We start from the raw sequence: 23526 nt of genomic DNA on the forward strand, positions 1-23526 counted from the left end.
GTAGCTATCCAGTTTTCCCAGCACCACTTACTGAAGAGGCTGTCTTTTCTACATTGTATATCCTTGCCTCCTTTGTCATAGATAAGTTGACCATAGGCGTGTGGGTTTATCTCTGGGCTTTCTATCCTGTTCCATTGATCTATATTTCTGTTTTTGTGCCAGTACCATATTGTCTAATTACTGTAGCTTTGTAGTATAGTCTGAAGCCAGGGAGCCTGATTCCTCCAGCTCCGTTTTTTTCCCTCAAGTCTGCTTTGGCTATTCGGGGTCTTTTGTGTTGCCATACAAATTTTAAGATTTTTTGTTCTAGTTCCGTAAAAAATGCCATTGGTAATTTGATAGGGATTGCATTGAATCTGTAGATTGCTTTGGGTAGTATAGTCATTTTCACAATATTGATTCTTCCAATCCAAGAACATGGTATATATCTCCATCTGTTGGTATCATCTTTAATTTCTTTCATCAGTGTCTTATAGTTTTCTGCATACAGAAAACTTTTGTCTTTTGTCTCCCTAGGTAGGTTTATTCCTAGGTATTTTATTCTTTTTGTTGCCATGATAAATGGGAGTGTTTCCTTAATTTCTCTTTCAGATTTTTTATCATTAGTGTATAGGAATGCAAGAGATTTCTGTGCATTAATTTTGTATCATGCAACTTTGCCAAATTCATTGATTAGCTTTAGTAGTTTTCTGGTGGCATCTTTAGGATTCTCTTTGTATAGTATCATGTCATCTGCAAACAGTGACAGTTTTACTTCTTCTTTTCCTATTTGTATTCCTTTTATTTCTTTTTCTTCTCTGATTGCCGTGGCTAGGACTTCCAAAACTATGTTGAATAATAGTGGTGAGAGTGGACATCCTTGTCTTGTTCCTGATCTTAGAGGAAATGGTTTCGGTTTTTCACCATTGAGAATGATGTTTGCTGTGGGTTTGTCGTATATGGCCTTTATTATGTTGAGGTAGATTCCCTCTACGCCCACTTTCTGGAGAGTTTTTATCATAAACGGGTGTTGAATTTTGTCAAAAGCTTTTTCTGCCTCTATTGAGATCATCATATGGTTTTTAATCTTCAGTTTGTTAATATGGTATGTCACATTGATTTGCATATATTGAAGAATCCTTGCATTCCTGGGATAAACCCCACTTGATCATGGTGTATGATCCTTTTAATGTGTTGTTGGATTCTGTTTGCTAGTATTTTGTTGAGGATTTTTGCATCTATATTCATGAGTGATATTGGTCTCTAATTTTCTTTTTTTGTAATATCTTTGTCTGGTTTTGGTATCAGGGTGATGGTGACCTCATAGAATGAGTTTGGGAGTGTTCCTTCCTCTGCAATTGTTTGGAAGACTTTCAGAAGGATGGGTGTTAGCGCTTCTCTAAATATTTGATGGAATTCACCTGTGAAGGCATCTGGTCCTGGACTTTTGTTTGTTGGCAGATTTTTAATCACAGTTTCAATTTCATTACTTGTGATTGGTCTGTTCATATTTTCTATTTCTTCCTGGTTCAGTCTTGGAAGGTTATAACTTTCTAAGAATGTGTCCATTTCTTCCAGGTTGTCCATTTTATTTGCATAGAGTTGCTTGTCGTAGTCTCTCAAGATGCTTTGTATTTCTGCGGTGTCTGTTGTTACTTCTCCTTTTTCATTTCTAATTTTATTAATTTGAGTCCTCTCCCTCTTTTTCTTGATGAGTCTGGCTAATGGTTTATCAATTTTGTTTATCTTCTCGAAGAACCAGCTTTTAGTTTTATTGATCTTTACTACTGTTTTCTTTGTTTCTATTTCTTTTATTTCTGCTCTGATCTTTATGATTTCTTTCCTTCTGCTAACTTTGGGTTTTGTTTGTTCTTCTTTCTCTAGTTCCTTTAGGTGTAAGGTTAAATTGTTTATTTGAGATTTTTCTTGTTTCTTGAGGCAGGCTTGTATTGCTATAAACTTCCCTCTTAGAATTGCTTTTGCTGCATCCCATAGGTTTTGGATCGTCGTGTTTTCATTGTCATTTGTCTCTAGGTATTTTTTTATTTCCTCTTTGATTTCTTCACTGGTCTCTTGGTTATTTAGTAACATATTGTTGAGCCTCCATGTGTTTGTGTTTTTTACATTTTTTTCCCTGTAATTGATTTCTAGTCTCATAGTGTTGTGGTCAGAAGAGATGCTTGATATGATTTCAGTTTTCTTAAATTTACTGAGGATTCATTTGGTCCCCAAGATGTGATCTGTCCTGGAGACTGTTCCGTGCGCACTTGAGAAGAAAATGTAATCTGCTGTTTTTAGATGGAATGTCCCATAAATATGAATTAAATCTATCTGGTCTGTTGTGTCATTTAAAGCTTGTGTTTCCTCATTAATTTTCTGTTTGGATGATCTGTCCATTGGTGTAAGTGAGGTGTTAAAGTCCCCCACTATTATTGAGTCACTGTCGATTTCCTCTTTTATAGCTGTTAGCAGTTACCTTATGTATGGAGGTGCTACTATGTTGGGTGCATATATATTTATAATTGTTATATCATTGATCATTATGTAGTGTCCTTCCTTGTGTCTTGTAACATTCTTTATTTTAAAGTCTATTTTATCTGATATAAGTATTGCTACTCCAACTTTCTTTTGATTTCCAATTGCATGGAATATCTTTTTCCATCCCCTCTCTTTCACTCTGTATGTGTCCCTAGGTCTGAAGTGGGTCTCTTGTAGTTATCATATATATGGGTCTTGTTTTTCTATCTGTTTAGCCAGTCTGTGTCTTTTGGTTGGGGTATTTAATCCATTTACATTCAGGGTTATTATCGATATGTATGTTCCTATTACCATTTTCTTAATTGTTTTGGGTTTGCTTTTGTAGGTCCTTTTCTTCTCTTGTGTTTCCCACTTAGAGAAGTTCCTTTAGCATTTGTTGTAGAGCTGGTTTGGTGGTGCTGAATTCTCTTAGCTTTTGCTTGTCTGTAAAGCTTTTGATTTCTGCATTGAATCTGAATGAGATCCTTGCTGGGTAGAGTAATCTTGGTTGTAGGTTCTTCCCTTTCATCACTTTAAATATATCATGCCACTCCCTTCTGGCTTGTAGAGTTTCTGCTGAGAAATCAGCTGTTAACCTTATGGGGATTCCCTTGTATGTTATTTGTCATGTTTCCCTTGTTGCTCTCAGTAATTTTTCTTTGTCTTTAATTTTTGCCAATTTGATTACTATGTGTCTCGGCATGTTTCTACCTGGGTTTTTCCTGTATGGGACTTCCTGCACTTCCTGGACTTGGGTGGCTATTTCCTTTCCCATGTTAAGGAAGTTTTCAACTCTAATCTCTTCAAATATTTTCTCTGGTCCTTTCTCTCTCTCTTCTCCTTCTGGGACCCCTATAATGCGAATGTTGTTTTGTTTATTGTTGTCCCAGAGGTCTCTTAGGCTGTCTTCATTTCTTTTCATTCTTTTTTCTTTATTCTCTTCTGCAGCAGTGAATTCCACCATTCTGTCTTTCAGGTCACTTATCCATTCTTCTGCCTCAGTTATTCTGCTCTGGATTCCTTCTAGTGTATTTTTAATTTCAGTTATTGTATCGTTCATCTCTTTTTGTTTATTTTTCCATTTTTCTAGGTCTTTGTTAAATATTTCTTGCCTCTTCTTGATCTTTGCCTCCATTCTTTTTCCGAGGTCCTGAATCATCTTCACTATCATTATTCTGAATTCTTTTTCTGGAAGGTTGCCTATCTCCACTTCATTTAGTTGTTTTTTGGAATTTTTTCTTGTTCCTTCATCTGGTACATAGCCCTCTGCCTTTTCATCTTGTCTATCTTTCTGTGAATGTGGTTTTTGTTCCACAGGTTGCAGGATTGTAGTTCTTCTTGCTTTGCTGTTTGCCCTCTGGTGGATGAGGCTATCTGAGAGGCTTGTGCAAGTTTCCTGATGGGAGGGACTGGTGGTGGGTAGAGCTGGCTGTTGCTCTGGTGGGCAGAGCTCAGTAAAACTTTAATCTGCTGACTGCTGATGGGTGGGGCTGGGTTCCCTCCCTGTTGGTTGTTTGACTTGAAGCGACCCAGCACTGGAGCCTACCAGGGCTCTTTGATGGGGCTAATGGCAGACTCTGGGAGGGCTCACACCAAGGAGTACTTCCCAGAACTTCTGCTGCCAGTGTCCTTGTCCCTTGGTGATCCACAGCTGCCCCCTGCCTCTGCAGGAGACCCTCCAACACTAGCAGGTAGGTCTGTTTCAGTCTCTTATAGGGTCACTGCTCCATCGCCCTGGGTCCCGATGCGCACACTACTTTGTGTGTGCCCTCTAAGAGTGGAGTCTCTGTTTCCCCCAGTCCTGTCAAAGTCCTGCAATGCAATCCCGCTAGCCTTCAAAGTCTGGTTCTCTAGGAATTCCTCCTCCTGTTGGCAGACCCCCAGGTTGGGAAGCCCGACGTGGGGTCAGAACCTTCATTCCAGTGGGTGGACTTCTGTGGTATAAGTGTTCTCCAGTTTGTGAGTCACCCACCCAGCAGTTATGGGATTTTATTATATTGTGATTGCCCCCGTCCTACCGTCTCATTGTGGCTTCTCCTTTGTCTTTGGATGTGGGGTATCTTTTTTGGTGAGTTCCAGTGTCTTCCTGTCGATGATTGTTCAGCAGTTAGTTTTGATTCCCATGCTCTCGCAAGAGGGAGTGAGAGCACCTCCTTCTGCTCCACCATCTTGAACCAATCTCTCTGACATTTAATTTTTGAAAATCTTTTTAGCTGTTGTCAGTGCAATTTTGGACTCATAAACTCAACAGGTTTAAATGTTTAAAATTTGAGATGAAATTTTTTTATGCAATCATTAGTGTCATTGACTGAAATCTTCTATTTCCATAGATTTGATCCAGGCTACCAATGAGACCAATGTTAATATTCCTCAGATGGCGGACACGCTCTTTGAGCGGGCAACAAACAGTAGCTGGGTGGTTGTATTTAAAGCTTTAGTCACTACGCATCATCTCATGGTGCATGGAAATGAGGTAAGCCACGTAGACCTAACTTTTCTTTTTCTGGCAGGGGAGGGAGGCTGGTGATGACTTAAGTTTCTTAAGCTTTCACTAATTAGGAGAAAAATAAGAGGAAGTATATGGTTCAGAGTCATCTGGAGTACAATTTTAATCTACTGTTTAGCTGTTTTTCAGAAATATGTTGTTAGACATTTTGTTAGGGATATCAAAGTGTTAAATCTGTATATACCATGTAAATGTATTAATGGACAAAAATATTAGGAGAAAGGAACAACAAAATTATTTTCCCATTGGGAAGTAATTCTTTGTGCCTCTGTGTGAAAATTGCTTTTATAAAAATGTTTAATTTTGGAAAATATTGACTAAACTAAAAATTACCCATTTTATATGGGATACCTACCGAATCCTATTAAATTGCAGTGTTTCTGTTATATACAGAAATGAAAGATCACACAATTTAATTCTATTTCAGTGAGTCTGATCAGTTTTTATTCCCCCTCAGAGAAAGCCCGCAGACTAGGAAACTTTATACTGAGTAAAAAAGATCACAATGAGAATTTGTGTTTTTAGAAAATTGTCTTTAGTATCAGAACTTGTTTAAAGTAGTGATTTCAGAATATTGATGTTTAGTTCTGACTTCTGTTTTTCAGAGATTTATTCAGTATTTGGCCTCTAGAAATACACTATTCAATCTCAGTAATTTTTTGGACAAAAGTGGATCCCATGGTGAGAATATTATGTTTTATAATTTTCTTGCTAATGTTTTTGATGCAGAATTTTTTGATTTTTTAAGTGAGGTTATTAATTAAAAATCCGTGTTAACTGAGAGCTCCATTGGATATACAAGGAAAAAAATGTAAACCTAACTATATAGTTAACTTTATATTAGCTTTAAAATACTTAATTGTTATGCAACTCAGCATATGAATTATACATTAATTCTATTTCTTGTCTTTTTCAGTGTTTACCTTAAAAAGTAACAGTGGGTATGTTAGATCCACAATTGTTTGTTAATGAAGGTGTAAGAGACAATGAAATGAAAAAGTACTTTGCCAATGAAAAATGATCCAGTTTTAAATGTTTTTTTGTAAATTAATAGAATTTGTACTTCAGTCATTTGTTCATTCAGCATATTTACTGGTTGTCACTTAACGTATAAGGCAAGCACACCAAGCACGTGGATAGTTCTCAGATAGCTACATGTATTAAATCTGCAACAGTGAACAAAAATGCAAGGAAAAATCAGAAAAGGCATTCTGTACAAAGATGGTAGCATATCTAAATTGAATAGTCTTGGAATGTCTCATGCCAAAAGTATTTTTGCCTGAAGTAGGATTTTAAATGAGGCCTGTCTGGTACACCTATTGACCTCATCTTAGAATTATTTATATTTGAGGAGTTTAAAAAAAAATTGGAGCTAGCAAAGCACAGTTGAAGGTATTTTATTAATTAGTTTTATCTCCTCTGCCTCTCTCCCCAGGTTATGATATGTCTACCTTCATAAGGCGCTATAGTAGATATTTGAATGAAAAGGCTTTCTCTTACAGACAGATGGCATTTGATTTTGCCAGAGTGAAGAAAGGGTATGTTTTTTCTTTCTCATATTTATTTGAGCAGAAGAAGTCTTTGAGACATACTTGATTTATCTTAACTAAGTTAATTGCCAACTAGTTTTGATCACGAAGGCCCAGTTTATAATAACCTAAAAAAAAACCTCAATAATATTATGCAAGTTAGCCTTGTGGTTGCAGTGTTACTTATTTATATTTTCATGCAGAAAATCTGATTTGCTGCTCAGAGTTGACATGGTACAACATTTTATTTTGTTAAAATCAACTCAAAATTCTTCAACAGTTATTATACCTTCAAATAATTTTAAATGGAGAGAATTTAAACAAGTTTCATTTAAAAGAACATGGCTGTAGTCGACAATAGTTATTTCATTGTGTTTTGATTGAGGTGAAACTGAACTGTATGTGTGTGTGGAGATCTGTCACAGATCTGGAGAACAGATAACACTGTCCTACTGTTATACATGCACACACACAAACACATGAAAACACACCATATCTGAACTAATTATTAATACTAACCATTGATTAGGAAAATCTCATTGATACAGACTCCTTGCATGTTTAATTCATAATTGCTGTTTATTTCCCTCTAAATAGATGTTTGAGTTTAATCAAAAGTGTTCAGTTATAGATCTGTGCAAATCTTGTATCCATTCCTCATTTGAAATAATAGCAACATATTGTACAAAGTTTAATATTTTAGTCTCAAGAATTCACACAAAGAGATATAACTCTGTTTTCTGATAGCTGACCTCAACTTAGCTTTGAACTACTTTTTTTTTATCACGGTAGTGAAAAATATAAACTTGCCTATTGAAAATAAACTAGTTTCTTGTGGGTGAAGATTTTATAAAATTAAGGTTTGAGTTCATCCCCATCTCATTAGAGATGATTCTAGTTCCTATGCCTTCCTCTGACTTCTTACATGGCCCTGGGCAGCCGTGCCTGATGTTCCGAGCTGGATTGTGACCTCTCCACAAGATGTCCACAGCCTTCTTAGAAACTTCTGCACCGCCGAGTGGGCACATAAGGGCACTTTGGGATGCTTTCCCTACCGTTGAGGTGGGAGAGACCAAAAGCTGCCATTATCAGCACCGTCACGTCACCTGGGCATTTTCCTCAGCTGTTTCACTCCTGCTGCTTCTTGACCATCTCTGGATACAGGAGCTCCCTAAGAGGCCTGTGGGTGGGTACAGGCTTCAGTGCCCCCTACGATGCACCCTTCAGTGCTAACCTCCAGTCACATTCTCTACAGCTGGTTAAACTCAGCTCTTTTTGACCAAACTGCAAATCAGAATGCCTTTTTCTTCACTTGATGGTTAATAGTATAAATTCTGTTCCCAGTCCTACAGGTTTTGAAGACTTCCAAGACATGTTTTCTCTCTCTCTCTCTCTCTCAAAAACAAACAAACTGGGGTTTAGGAAACCTAGATTTTTAATACTACTATTTCTGTTATAGATTTAGAAAAATCCATTCATAAATTCAGCTGGCCTCTTTTATCCAGACCACATTGCTTTCTTCCTGAGGGCAGTGCATAGAAAGCACAGCCTTTGTGGTTAAGGAATGCATGTGGGTGAGAAGGAGTATAGAGAAGGGACCCAGCCAAAGCCTCTTCACATCTCAGAATCATCCCAGGAGATTAACAAGGAAATAGGAGGAAAACAGTTTGGAACAATGCATGTGGTCTCAAATTTTCCGCATACAAGTAAGTCTTACCTTTTTGGTTTTTGTTAAATTGTAGGGCTGATGGTGTCATGAGGGTAATGGCTCCTGAGAAACTACTGAAGAGTATGCCCATACTACAGGGACAGATTGATGCACTGCTGGAATTCGACGTACGTACCTCACCAGAAAATGCTTCTTACACAATCATGCTGCCTTTTATTTGAAGGTGGGCTACAGATAAGGAATTTCCTCAGGAGACAGATTTAGGTCTCCCTCATATAGTTGAATTAGATGAACACTTAGTTTAGGCTGTCAGTGAGGAATAGAGGATTTTGGTTGTCCAGATTGTCCGAGAAGTTTACAGGTGTTTACTTCAGTCATGGGAAACTACGAGTGGTGCATTCTTGGATCCCCATGTTCAGAGCAGGATGGTGGCCTCCTGTTGTGTTTGACAGAATAAAGTAGCTGCAAAACATACGTTCAGGCAGCTAAATACCCCAGCCTGCTATTAGAACCTGTTTTATACAGTCTGTTTAAATGGCACCATCCATGGAAGAGAATTATTTTTGTTTCGTCATGGTCCTTCTTCCTGCCAATGCCAGCGTGGCTTGTCTCTTAAAACCAAACCTATATCTTGACTGTGATGGTGGATACACTAACTTACACATGCGATAAGATGATGTAGAACTAAACATACACACAACAGGTAAAAACGGGAAATCGGAGTAAGATGGGTGGATTGTATTGATATCAGTATCCTGGTTGTGACATTGTACTATAATTTTGCAAGATTTTACCTCTGGGAGAAACTGGTAAGTAGTACATGGGAATCTCAATATTTTTCACAGTTTCATGTGGATTTGCAGTTTATTTCAAACTAAAAATTTTAATTAATGAAACATACCTGATTTGTGAAAATAAAATGTTCTGCCCTGTAGGAAGATTCTTAACTCACATTGTTATCTTTCCTCTGTTTTGGTGGTTGCCTAAAACAAAGATTTTCCTCAAATATTAGTAACTAAAATCTCTGTTAAGATTATGGTTTCGTCTATCCTAGTCACAACACCCAACTCCTGTGAAATTTCATTTAAAGCAGCAAACCATCTTACAGTTTTTTGACAGATTTGACAGTAAGGACATCACTAGGTATATATGGAATTGCTTCTCTTAACTTTTTTTCTTATTATTCATTTTTCTTTGCTTTCCTTACCGTTGATGTTGGTACTGTCTTACTTAAAGGAGAAAAGAAGTCAGAAAAGGAAAAAGAGCAGAGCACGAGGAGTTGTGAGCAAGGACTGGGAAATGGAGAGAAATCATTCTTCTTGGTGCTAGTGATTAGAGTATTTGCTGGGTGGGTGAATACTGTGAGTCTCCGGAATTATTTTGGGGTAGACGGCTAAGGTATGTTTTCCCTCTGCTAGGCTTCCTCTCTGAGTCACTGCAGGCCCCTGGAGCCTGAACCCTTCCACAGAGATCATTACACAGGGGAAGGAGAAGAATGTAATACGGCATAGTGAAAGCAGCAGGAGTCCAGGTGTTCAAAAGTTGGATTTGATTTATCTGTGGATCATTAATCACATAGAATGTATATATGTCTTATAATTGATAGGACTAACTTCATTGACTTAAATTGAAGCAAAAAAAAAATAGGCAATCCAGTTTTTGATATTGGTAGTGTTACTCAAAGAGTTATGCAGCATTTGGTGAATATGAATGAATTTCTTAGTCATCATTTGAGACTTCTTAACATGCTCTGAGAAAAATTGTCATTTGATGATCTGCAGTTAACTCATGAAATTTTCATCTGTTTCTAGGTACATCCAAATGAACTAACAAATGGTGTCATAAATGCTGCATTCATGCTTCTTTTCAAGGACCTTATCAAACTTTTTGCTTGCTACAATGATGGAGTTATTAATTTACTTGGTAGGTAGAACTACTGAATGGTGTCTGTGAAGAGAGACTGTGTCAGAATGCAAAGGTTTGGATGCTACCGACTTCATAAAAATCTAAATACACGGCTCTTTCAGGTCACATTTCTGTGTGTGTTCTTATGTCGAGATTAAGTGCAGGGAATGGAAAGCACTCTAGGTATTTTCAGCAGAAAGAGATTTCATACAGGGATTTTGATGCTTACAAAATTTTGGAATGACCGAAGGAGCAGGTTCTAGGCTTTGCCTCTTGGAATAAGTCCCATAACAATACATAACTGTTCCACTGTGCTGACAGCTACCTCTGATGCCTCCCCTGGAGGTGCTCCTATTTTGATGTAGTTCATACATCTCACTATCTTTCATTTGCCATAAAGTGAAAATCAGATAGATACACTGCTTGACGTTTGGCCTACAGTAAAAGATTTCTTTCTACTGCAGGGTCACCCCTTTCTGGGATATAATGATTCAGCAAACCACTTCCACCTAGTGCCAGTCTGAGAAAACATCTCTAAACCAAGCTTGAATTATTTTCTTCCCGCTGTCAGCTGGTCATAGGGATCTCCCAGAGGCTATAGGCATGATTGGAGGGAGAAGTAGCCATCCAGAAGATGTAGGTATGCTGGGAGTATGAGCCACCTGTTCGTACAACCTACATGGGTTTTCAGGCACTGCTCGAGGCCGATCGCTTATATTACCGCCTCCATTTGATGATGGAGTATATTCTTGCACTTGTCTAGCTTTATGGTTTGGTGTATAAGATATCGCTTGAGGTCTTATGATCACTTGGTATTCTCTGGTCAGAACGTCAGTCTCTAGGAGCAAGCCTAGAGCAGTTTTTCCAAAGGAGATCAGTTACTATCTGAAAAAGAAATGGCCCTGCTCCAAAGCGCTAGAGGCTTCTGTTGTATTTTCCTATTGGCATGTGCCAGAGTCGTCCTGCAGCATTTGGATCTGCTGTAGACACTTGCAGTGCCTTTAGCTCTGCAGGAACAAAGGCCCGAGTGGCCCCAGGTTGGAGCAGTTGCAGAGTCTTCCTTGAGCTGGGCCCTGCTTCCATCTGACACCATACACCGATGCTCTGTTTAGAGCAGCACATACACATGTTGTCTATGCTACCTCCAAAACCGAAAAAAGCTCGGCAAAACTTTCGCCTGCATTTTCCTTACAGAGAGTGCAAGGTGAAGCCATGTGTCTTTCAGATGGAGGGGACCTTTGGACCCGCAGAAACTTCATCGATGTAGCAGGTCCCTGGGCTTTCATAGATTCTCTCTCCTTCCCCTTGACCTGCCTGTGACTTATTAGGCACCTAGCATACCTGAAATTCTTTCCCACCAGCCGCAGTCAACCTCATGTCATCAAATGATATCCAGTGGCATTATGACAACCAGAGAGGTTAATATACTTGACGTAAGACAGTGACCGTGTACTGGCATCCCTGCCAGATGAAAGAAAACTACTTCTGATGGGCTGTGTTTACTGGGGTAGATAGAAAAGAACTTGCTAGTTTGATAGATGCTTATCACATGTCAGCAACTGTGCTGATTTTATGCTGGAAAGGAGGACACATCTGGATCTCTGCAAGTGAGAATCATCACCTGATAAGTTTCCAGTAACCTACAGTTCATCTCTAAGATTCACTCATCTTTTGCACAAACCAGGTATGCAAGTTAACTGGGAATATGATGGAATTGCTACCCTGTATCTTTGTAGAGATCATGAAACCGATGTGGGGATCCTGCTAGGTTTAAAGTATTTCTGTGTATTTCAAAGTATTTCATCTATGTATTCAGGAAACTGGAAATAACCACTGATAGTTTCATGCATCCACTGGATCTAATTTTTTTTTAATCTCCTAATCCCCAGAAAGCCTCCACTCAGATCGGTAGAAAATATAGTGACATTTTGGATCCCCAGAGACTAGCATCGGTTTAGAGTCTGTGTCCCTGAAAATTCTGGATATGTCCCCTTTCCCATGTGTGTAGTCACTCTGGTAAATGTCCATTTGCAGAAGAGTAGGAATAGATGCTTTTGGCTGTGTTTCAAGGCTCTTACTCAAGAATATCTGGAGGGCTTATTAAAATTGAGGTTGCTGGATACTAACTCAGAGTTTCTAATTCAGTAGATCTTGGGTAGGGCCTGAGAATTTGCATATCTAGTGAGGGCCTGGATGGTGCTGGGTTTGGGGGACTGCAGTTTGGGAACCACTGTGTTAGATCCACTTCAGGATGTTCAGGCCAGCATTTTTTTTTTTTTAACATCTTTATTGGAGTATAATTGCTTTACAATGGTGTGTTAGTTTCTGCTTTATAACAAAGTGAATCAGCTATACATATGCATATATCTCCGTATCTCCTCCCTCTTGTGTTTCCCTCCCACCCTCCCTATCCCACCCCTCTAGGTGGTCACAAAGCACCGAGCTGATCTCCTTGTGTTATGCGGCTCCTTCCCACTAGCTATCTATTTTACATTTGATAGTGTAGATATGTCCATGCTACTCTCTCACTTTGTCCCAGCTTACCCTTCCCACTCCCTGTGTCCTCAAGTCCATTCTCTACATCTGTGTCTTTATTCCTGTCCTGCCCCTAGGTTCATCAGAACCTTTTTTTCTTAGATTCCATATGTATGTGTTAGCGTACAGTATTTGTTTTTCTCTTTCTGACTTACTTCACTCTGTATGACAGACTCTAGGTCCATCCACCTCACTACAGATAACTCAATTTCGTTTCTTTTTATGGCTGAGTAATATTCCGTTGTATATATGTGCCACATCTTGATCTATTCATCGGTCGATGGGCACTTAGGTTGCTTCTACCTCCTGGCTATACAGGCCAGCATTTTCAATCGGTGCTTCTTGGCATGTTCACGCAAATTGATGAATTATCAGTGACATCAGAGAAACGAACGTAATGGTCCTTCTTTACTGCTCAGAACCTTTAGAATTTATTTGAATTATCTAGATTTTTATCAATTAGGATTGCCCGATTCAGGAGGAAAAAAATACAGGACGTCTCGTTCAATTTGTATTCAGATCAACATGAACAACTTTTTTAGTATTAGTAAGTCCCATGGAATATCTGGGACCTACTTATGCTAAAAATTATTTTTTACAATTAAAATTTAACTCAGTGTCTTGTATTTTATCTGGCATCCCGACTGCCGACATGAATTTGCACAGTCTTGCACTTCTTTTAGCATGTGTGTTTTTTTCCTCTTGAGTCAGGCTTTGTACCTGTCTCCTGAGGACATGCTGGATTGCTGGGTTCTAAATCTCATTCTAGGTATTGAAGCAGTTGGCAAGGGGAAGGGAGTAAGAAGTAGAGGGACAGAGCACAAGGAGAATTTTTATTCCCTCGTGGAAGGTGGGTTGATTACAGGATCTCCAAGCAACGCAGGACCAGCCTCTTCAGACTGAGAAAGAAAAGCCTTTTCCAACAAGGGTAGCTCAGTTTGGTTTGAATCTACCCAAGTACTTTCCTTTCCAGTTTTCTCTTTCAATAAGAGTCCTAACTTTCACAAGGAGACCCTGTTGAAGCTGGAAATTTAACTTGCCCACATACATTATAATTCAGCAACTCACAAGATTAGACTCTCTGATTTTGGCGATGACAGCCCTGTGTCTGTAAGGATAAGATTATTTTAGGGCAGCTTGGACTACCACAGTCTGACTGGAGCCTTGAGCCAGTCATTTTAAATCCTGTGTTGTCATTTTCCTTTTTAAGCTCTCCAGTGGAGTCGGGAGCAGCCGTCCACCCCACAGTTCCATCTGCCTTGTTCTCGTCATGGTCTATCCCAGCAGCTGCTTATTCTGATAAGCTCCATTCTAGGTGCTTATTTCAGAAAACCATAGGTCATAATTTAAGTCATTATTTTGCTCCTGTGCCGCACAGATTCCGAGAATCCCATTCTCCACTAGTTGCAGGTGGTCATCACCGCCTTCACATTCATTCAGGTTATCTATCTAATCCCAGATTCCTCCCTTTGACATTTTCGAGGGTCTGATTTCTACAGCCTCTTCAGCCACCAAATACTGCGTCTATGCAAGAAACAGAAACCATTCCACGTATTCTAAGTAGAAGGGGATTCAAAACAAGGGGTTAGGTCTTCATTTAATTATGGGAAGCCTACAGGAACTGGTCCTGGTCTCGGCCTCCTGAGATGCTCCTGAAGTAACCAGTTCTTGTGCTCTAGGGAAGCTACTGCTCGTGAGGCCACTACTTGAAAGTATGCTGAAGCAATCTCGGCTGCCTTACAGCACTAGGGAGCTGGAGAACGGACCCTTGAAGCTATAATCCAGGGAGTCAGATCAAGTGGCTGTGACTGTGACAGTTATTCCCTAAAGCCCAGGAAAGCTGGAGGGTGACAGTGAAATGCTGTGAAAGGTAGCTCACCCTCCAAGGATCTTATCACTTGCCATAGGAAACAGCTGTTCGGGTACAGGAAGCCTGCTGCTTCGGCCTCAGTTTCACCTTCCAGATCGCCCACAGGTCTGTCTAATGTGCGGAACTAAATCTGCATCCAGATCCCTGGCTTCTCATGAGTCTAGAAAAAGATAGAATGGAATTGGGTGAGCCAGTCACCAACGTCGAATACAGTGCCCTGGGAGGTTTTGCCTTTCCTGGGGAGAGATTCCTGCCCGTGGTGTGCAGTTCAAAACCACATCACCTTTATTTCAGGTGAGGGAGTTTGGTGGCAAGCCAAGGAAGGTAGACTTTTCCATTCGCTTTTGCTGGCTGACCTTAATCTTCTTTACAACTCATAAATGTGAGCTTTTGCTAAAGTTCATGTCCAGCCATCTGCTGTTTTGCTTTCTCTGTGTATTCTTCACTGGGAAACTTATCAATTCCATTATGAGGAGTCTCACATCTATGCTTTCAGTCCTTCCCTTCCTCCTGAGCTTCAGTTTTGCATGTCTGCTTATTTGTCGACACTTAAATTTAAATATTGTGTTCTTACCTCAAGCTTTGAGTTTCCCACTGACTAAAATCTGTGCCAGTCAGAAATGAAATTCTGTTGATTCATTCTCATCCTCTCTCCCCAGTGTACCCCCGCTTCATCCCCACTTCTGCTTCATGAACACTGGACTTAATGCCTTTACCATTGATTTAGCAATTAAAGATGTTAAGTCATGTGACTCTCCTCTGTTATTGTCTTGAACACTCCTTAAATGCTGCTCTGCTTTACTTTATGTTGACTTTACAGATGGAGTGTATTAAGCATGCATTTTCTCCTTGTATTAAAATAATAAACATTCCATGTATTTTTTTATTTCATTTAATTTGAAAAAGAGAGTCTCTTGCCTAAGATTAGGAGCAGAAAAGGAGAAGAGTTGTACCTTTTCATATTAGAGACCTAACCTTTCAAAAGTGGTAGTTGTACATTCTGGCCTCACGACACTGTGGTGTTGAGTGGCCTTCATTCAGCATTGTCAAATTGCTCTTGTAAAAGTAACACTCTAGAAGAGAAGTATATGCAGTATCCCAAGTGTTTTGAGACAGGTCTGTTTTTTGTTTGTTTACTAAGTGCTAGGAATTAACTTTATAAATATATCATGGGTGAGTCTTAGTCAACGACTTCATGACCAGTTCTCTACATCTAATGTTGGAATCAGCAGTGGTGCAAATCTTAGCAAACATTTTATCACTGTAATGAAACTCTGACGCATGAATAAGAAGATGCTTCCCTTACTGACTAGTGGTCGTTAGTAATAGGTTACATGCAAGGTCTCAGTTTGTTTCACAGGGATGAGATACCTTTTCATCTGGTTCTTTTCCTTGGACAGTTATTCTGCAAAAGCCAGTACTAATATGACAAGGGAATTTATCAACACTTTATAAAGATTCACATTACAAATGTCAATATTTGATCATTTCAGATACTGAAAATCAACATGTTATCTTTATTATGAAAGAAAGAGACTCATTTCTGGGTGACCCATCCCCTCTGTTAAAAGTGTTAATTTCTCTGGTCTCTTAAGCGGGTGAGGGAACTTTACAGCTTTGCACTGATCAGTACATGTTCCTTTTCTGTGTCATTACCACTGTTACAGAAACACTTATGAGATTATAACCTAAAACCATCATTATTGAAAACTCTTTTGTTGCTGAATCCTAAATTACCACAAAAGATACAAACAACTTAAAAAGCATCCAGAGGAGACAAAAAAACACTGCTTAAGATTTTGATGCATTGGTTCTAAGAGGAGATTGAGATTATTCAGTTTGATTTCTCTTTTTGTGTTATCACTGAAGATCTGATTCAAAGAAATAAACTTATAGTAAAGAAAAGTAATTTAGACACTTGGAAGAAACTGTTTATGTGAAGATTGTTTAAAAAGCAAGAAAGGTGTGTTTTACCAGAATAAGTCCTAATTTTCAAAGGTTTAAACTGAAAAGATCTGTTCCCCTATAACACCATATTTCTGTCTCTAGCTTAGAAGACAGGGTGGGTGGACAAAGAAAGTATACTTAAATTTGGCCATTTTTTAAAAGACCCACTTTCCTCTCAAATCCTAACAACTAGAATACATTATGTGATTGTTTTCTTGATCTTTTTGCTTCCCTCGAATACCCTACAGGGGAGGTCCATGTTAAAAGTAAAATTACCAAAAAACTGTCAACACAAGGTAATGAGTAGCTACCCTCAATAATTAGTTCTTTGTGTAATTATATATTATTAAACCTTTCATGAGAAAATTAAAAATACTTTTGAGGTAGTAAAATTACATGCCGAATGAAATCCAGAACTTTCAAATGTGAGAGAGCATAAAAATAGCATATGTTTAACCATGTGCAAATATGAAATAATGAAGATACTGAGCCATCAGTTATGATCCAGGGTTGCCAGGGAGCTATTGTAGACACTGGCCGACTGTGTCTCCATCCACAATGTTAGTAATTTTTGACTGAATGAATGGATGAATGACTGGCTGGGGAAAGCACTGTTAAAATGCTAGTTTTCTTCAAAACATGTATGGAGAAAATACACTCTCATACTACAATTATAATTCATAATTCTAGTCTTGGGAAGCAGAAGAGAGCAGCAAAAGGACCCTTTGTTTTTCTGTCTAGAAAGCTGAAAGTTGAGAAAATACACTCTCATACTACAATTATAATTCATAATTCTAGTCTTGGGAGGCAGAAGAGAGCAGCAAAAGGACCCTTTGTTTTTCTGTCTAGAAAGCTAAAAGTTGAGAAAGACGATACGATTATAGACTAGAAGGGACGCAACTCCACTATTTTATAACAAAAAGACATAATGTTTGAAAGAAATAGTTGATGACCAGTAAAAGCAAGTATCACTTATATGGAGTGTAGACAATTTAAAGAATTCTTTAATTCAGAGAAGTTTTTGGATTATTGCTTTATAATATATAGATTATTGCTTTATAGTGAACTATTAAGAAAATAAGGATGATGTAGGGTGCAGTTTTAACTTTTGAGATTGTTATCAGCAAGAATTTGATACTATTTTCTGAAACAGAATATTATGCTATATGTATCATGAAGTATACCTGTTATGACAATTAATATATTCTTCTACTTTAACTGTATTTTCATTATTTAAATTGTTTCATGTGAGACACCTTAGAACATAACACCTTTCCTAAACTACTCAGACCTCACTTGTTTAGGTGTTTTTAATATTTCCCATAAGTTTTAGTGCCAAGTGTTTTGATTCAGACATTAAAGTTGTTAAGTAATAGTATCAACGTAAGCTTAGAAGAAGATTGAACATAATACACTTTCTGAAATGCTTATCTATCTCTTCTAGAAAAGTTTTTTGAAATGAAGAAAGGACAATGTAAAGATGCTCTAGAAATTTACAAACGATTTCTAACTAGGATGACACGAGTGTCTGAATTTCTCAAAGTTGCAGAGGTAAGTAATATTAACACATGTATCTGGAGTAAACAGTAGAGTTCATAATCTGGCAAGACATTCTGCCACAGAGTCACAGGTTATTAGGGTTGGAAGTGGCCTTGGAAGACATTTCATCCTGCTTCTCACCCAGAGCTGTGCTCTGCACTCTTGCTTTTCAATCAGAAGATCATCCTGTGTCCAAATAAAAGTTTCATGGATAATGAGCTCACAGCTTTGCAAGGTGGTCTGTCCCTCCATCTCACCTCATGGCTGTCCTTGATTGTGAGAAAGTGCTTCCTCTGTATTGAACTGTAGAAAAAAGCCCTTAGAAAAGTCTCTCCATTGTTCTTAGTGTGTAAATGATAAACCCTGACTTTTCTTACTGTGTCAAAATGATTTCAATACAAGGAAAAAAGAAAACAAAGTCTAATTAATTTTATAAAGTTTATAAATTGTGTCTTAAGGATGTCTCTTTATACGTAATCACAATAACTGTGTAACCATACAGTTGTTGTTCCTGAGGTTATCTGTAAACTGGTGTCTTCTCTTATGAAATCCAATGATTGACTCATAGTGGAAATTATGACATTTTATTACATTCCTTTGTCAGGGTGACAGATGGGTTCTTATCTTGCTTGTCAACTAACTGATTGCTAGGGCTGACTGAAGTGTTTTGTGGGAAGGGTTCTGAAGCTCACCAGGAAAGCATAAAATGCTGTGGACGTGGGACATTCATGCCATGTTTTTTCTGTTTTTGCCATTTTCAGAATATAGCACAAGAACAGACATTTTATACACATAGTTTCAAAAGCACTCTAGTCCAAGCATTATTCTTCAAATTTCATTTATTCACAGGAGTGATAATTGTCATATTTAAATTCCAAGACCAAAATAATCTTGCAAAATACTGTCTCTCGAGCTTAGATCCATACAGTTTATAATCAGAATTTGTTAAAAAAATCAATATGGGAAACAAAAGGTAAAGATTAGCTTAATAAACTACATATACATTAAAGCATGTTCATGTATATTTCCATGAGTTTATTGATGTTGGTGGCCTTTAAGGAAGGATAGAATTGCTTGAAACTTTTGCTGCTACACAAGTTTTATTTTTTGTATTTGATACGATTTTCCCATGGTTCAACTGTAATTATCAATGTAATCTAGCAAAATTTGCCTAATTTCTTTCTGTGAGAAGATCAATTATACCTAAACACTGAGGGCAGAAGATTATTTCACTGTTCGATTAATTCCTGATGCACACTCTTCCCAGTGTTCCCATCTGATGTTGTGTGTATCAAAAAAGTAAAGAGCTGGACGTGTTACAATTTGGGGGTAAATATTTCTCTAATCAACATAATAAGGCTGGGCTCAAGGTCTCCTTGAGAAAAAGGGTGCTTATATATCAGTTCCTTCTATTCTTACATGTAAAATTTTACTTTATGTCTCTTGATAACCTCGTGTCATCACAGGCCCATTTCAGGCTGCTGAGAAGGAGATATACAGAAATTAGATGTCATTTTGAGAGTTTGTCTTTAAACAACATAATAATAAATATTTTAATTTTATTCAAACATTATGACTAAGACTTTTTATAGAATGGATACTAATTTACAAAATTATTTTTAATAGAATAAACATTAATCACAATGGGTTAACCATTAGTGTTTTCTTTCACATTTAAATCGCATCGTTCATAATTTAAACATTAACTATTTGGATACCAGTGTCGAATGGTTTGGTTATGATTGGTAAATACAGAAAATTTTCAACAAATATACGAAGCTTCTCTTTTCTACCAAGCAGTGCTTGTGTGGTATACATATGTATGGACTCCTACCCAATAAGCTACCCTGTTGTTAATACCATTTGCCTGAAGAATGTGTAGATGACTTGCAAGAATGTTGTTTCTAAAATACAACTCTATATATAGGCTATATGGCAAATGTTAACATTTGTTAACATTTATTTGTTAACATTGAATAATTCCTATGGATATATTCAAATTTTGCAGAGGAATTGCTTAAAGTACAGAAAACTTCCTGTGCTTTGAATTCTTATGCTGAAGTCTCCTAAAGCAGACAACTGAAACTTTGTAAAATGGTTATTTTACAAGTAATAGGCATGTCTGCTAAACGCACTTACCTTTTATAGAACTAAATTATTCTTAGTTTGCTATTCCAAGGTAAATACCAACTCATTGGAGTTACGTCTCCCAGAATACTTGCAGACAGAAAGTGATGAGATTTCTGTAATACAATCGCACTTCATCCTCCAACTTCATTGTGGTTCAGAAGTTCAGGACAGTAAGAATAGCAATCAATGTAAAGGAAGAATTCCTTTAACAGAGTTACGCACTTAATAGAATCGAATCACCTTTTAAGGAGGTGATTCCAATATTAGGGACCCATAATGCTTTAATTTAAAAAACACTGACTTCATTCATATTCATATTTATTTTAATGGATCATCTCAAGAGGTATTGAAATATGGAAATAAATAGAATGAAGTTGCCTTAATTTATAATTTCCATACTTTGAAAGAATGTGGGTTTAGGGCAGACATAAGACAGCCCCCAGCAAAGAATTATCATCCCAAAATGTCAATAGGGCCAAGACTGAGAAACGCTGCTTTATTTTGTTTTTTTTTTAACATCTTTATTGGAGTATAATTGCTTTACAATGGTGTGTTAGTTTTTGCTTTATAACAAAGTAAATCAGCTATACATATACATATATCCCCATATCTCTTCCCTGTTGCGTCTCCCTACGCTGCTTTAGATATAGAAAAGGCAAAGGAAAGAAGTTAGCTCAGCATTTGACACACAAGTGGACTTGCCCCTCTCCAGTTTGCCTTATTGTCTTTCAGGAGCCGACACTTAGGCTTCCTGTGTTTGCTTCCACATTTCCATCAGCATAATGAAGCACTTCATTTCTCACAGAGAGACTTGGGTTAACCCGCTTTGTTTCTTTAAGCCTCAATTTCATCATTTATATAGAATGAGAGAATGAAGTTATGATTTGTATTTTCCCCAGCTTTTTATTTTGAATAATTGTCAAACCTACAAAAGAGTTGATAAGCTTGTATAGTGAATACCTGTGTACTCTCTTCATTGATTCACCTTTATTAATATATTCCCGTATTTGCAGTCTTGATAGCACTTTCTTTTTCTGCCCCTCCCTCCCTCCCTTCTTTTCCTTCCCCAAGCTACCAAAATTTAAAATACACATTTGCTTTTATCTAGTAATTCCACTTCTACAAATGTGTCCTACAGATGTGTCCACACAGGTGCAAAGTGATGTGTGCAGCATTGCTTGCAATGGCAAGGGATTGCAAGCAACTTAAATGTTCATTAATAGGTGACTTGTTAAATAAATTGTAAGACAAAGAAGCTGTTTAAAAATGAGGAAATTCTGTATATTAATATGGATATAGTTCCAAGATGTATTGTTAAATGAAAAGTATAATCCCAGTGTATATAATACACTATTATTTTATAATAATGTGGGAAATAACTATGTATTTATGGATTTACTGTTTCCTTGGATATGCATAAAGAAACTCTGGAAGGATACATCTTGGATGTCACAGTGGTTCTCTCTGTGTGAGGAAGGGTGGAAACTACACCCTGAACAAGTTATTAAAATTCAGTGAACATTCCCTGTCCAGAGGACTGACTGGGCATAATTAACAATTTAAATTTAGTCGAAGCATTTTAAAAAAATTTTAGTTGCCATTAACCATGGAGGAAACCTTTTACACTTCAGTTTCCTAAGTTCTTTTTTCAGGTTCTAGCAAAATTCTGTACATTTGTTATATCTATATTGCCAAAATCATTGCTCTTATATTGAGTGGAAAACTCCACAAAAAGCACATATTCAAAGTGAGATTGATATATATAATAATTATTATTTTATACCAAGATTGAGCTGTGGTTTTAACTAATTCTATAGGTGATCTGAGAAATTAATTTTTAAAAACCTATTAAGTAACTTTTTTTTAATCCGCAGCAAGTTGGCATTGATAAAGGTGACATTCCTGACCTCACACAGGTAAGTGATTCTCTGAGTGAAAAATTCAGTATGCATGAAATTATTAATCCATAGTTTACCATAAATGGGCAGAGGCTTATAAGCATTTAATGCATTTTTGAATGTAGGCCAACCACCTTTCTTGGAAATCATTCTAACTTACTGTTCCTTTTTTAGCTATTAAATACATTTCTGGAGATAATATGAATATTTTCCTAATCTTATAAAATCGTTTCCTCTTTAAAGGCAACGGTATTTAATTATTGAGCTCGTTTTTTCATTCTTAAACTTGAATCAAACGGAAGCCTTGAAAAATGTTTAAAAAGTGTTTTATCCATGAAACGTGACTATTCATAGGCATGTAATCAGAACATTTGAACTGCTCTTCCTGCTTCTTCTCCTAGTTTTCAACATGTCCCAGGGATGGAGGAGGGGCACGAATAGCGAGAACACTGATGTTGTAGTTCTACTGTTCAATACACTGATTTTTGTCTCCCCTGTGAAGGGGAGGAATTTCTATACACAAAAAAACCTTTTTTAAAAAAATAGTAGTGGTAGATGAGTGATTTTCTGGGGACTATCTAGGAAGCAAAAACAATAGTAGAGCTTCCTTATCAATCCTTTTATCTGTTAAGAGGGTACATTGTACGGCTCCTTGGATTTAGAATCAAGATGATTCACATGTGCAGAATTACTGTAGGACCTTTCTCATAATTGGCAGGAACTATTTTTGTTTAATCAACTTGTCATTCTGCTATGGTAAATTTCTGTTCCAAACATGTTCTTTAACTAGAAATAGATGATAGGAGAGAGTTAAGAACTGCTACCATATATACCAGTAATGAATATATGAGTTTTCTGTCTTTGCAAATAAAAAAGTTATTGTAATTGAAGAAAATTGTCATAATGAAAGGTTACCCATTTTTAATAGTATCAAAATGTGTTTAATAATTTATTATCTTTATTATCCCTTAAAATGTTTCTATATTTAAATGTTAACCTTAAATTTTTATTAAAAATTAGGGAAACCCAAAGTAATGGTCTCTGTATTGAGACCATTATTATTATTATTAAAATACCAATTAAATACCAAGAATTCTTCATAAATAAAATTCACAGAACAATTCAGAAAATGATGGCATTGTATTTTTTTATTTAAAAGTTGGTGGAAGGTGCCTTCTAATAGAATATTAGTATAAAATATTTTTGCTACTATGAGAAAACAGTGTTCTTTGATTAGGTGCATACCTAAATAAGATATTGGTATCATCTTGGATATGGCTAAAAATTGTGTGCATAAAATACTATTAAAATTTCTTTATTAGATTATAATCTAATAAAGATTTATTAATTTTGTACCACTATAATAAAAAGCAAAGAAAATCACTGTGCTTTCATTTTAAATTATTTAATTATTTACATTATTAACATTAACATTTACATTGCAGTTTAAAAAAATAACCCAACTACATGTTAACCTAAAAAATGTAGATATTTAAATATTT

General features: G+C 37.1%; 1 protein-coding gene across 16 annotated transcripts in view; it reads left to right on the top strand.

Annotated features, from left to right (window-relative positions):
• Positions 1–23526, top strand: part of SNAP91 (synaptosome associated protein 91) — a 157000-nt gene that overhangs the window by 46583 nt on the left and 86891 nt on the right. For all 16 annotated transcript variants that reach the window (XM_049695339.1, XM_033428522.2, XM_033428525.2 and 13 more), the window contains 7 exons: positions 4827–4969; positions 5608–5683; positions 6438–6540; positions 8274–8367; positions 10012–10123; positions 17902–18008; positions 22001–22042. In XM_049695339.1, coding sequence (XP_049551296.1) covers positions 4827–4969; positions 5608–5683; positions 6438–6540; positions 8274–8367; positions 10012–10123; positions 17902–18008; positions 22001–22042 — 677 coding nt within the window. The remainder of the gene's footprint in view (positions 1–4826; positions 4970–5607; positions 5684–6437; positions 6541–8273; positions 8368–10011; positions 10124–17901; positions 18009–22000; positions 22043–23526) is intronic.

The sequence above is a fragment of the Orcinus orca genome, chromosome 12, assembly GCF_937001465.1.
Source record: "Orcinus orca chromosome 12, mOrcOrc1.1, whole genome shotgun sequence".
In the NCBI taxonomy this organism is placed as follows: Eukaryota; Metazoa; Chordata; class Mammalia; order Artiodactyla; family Delphinidae; genus Orcinus; species Orcinus orca.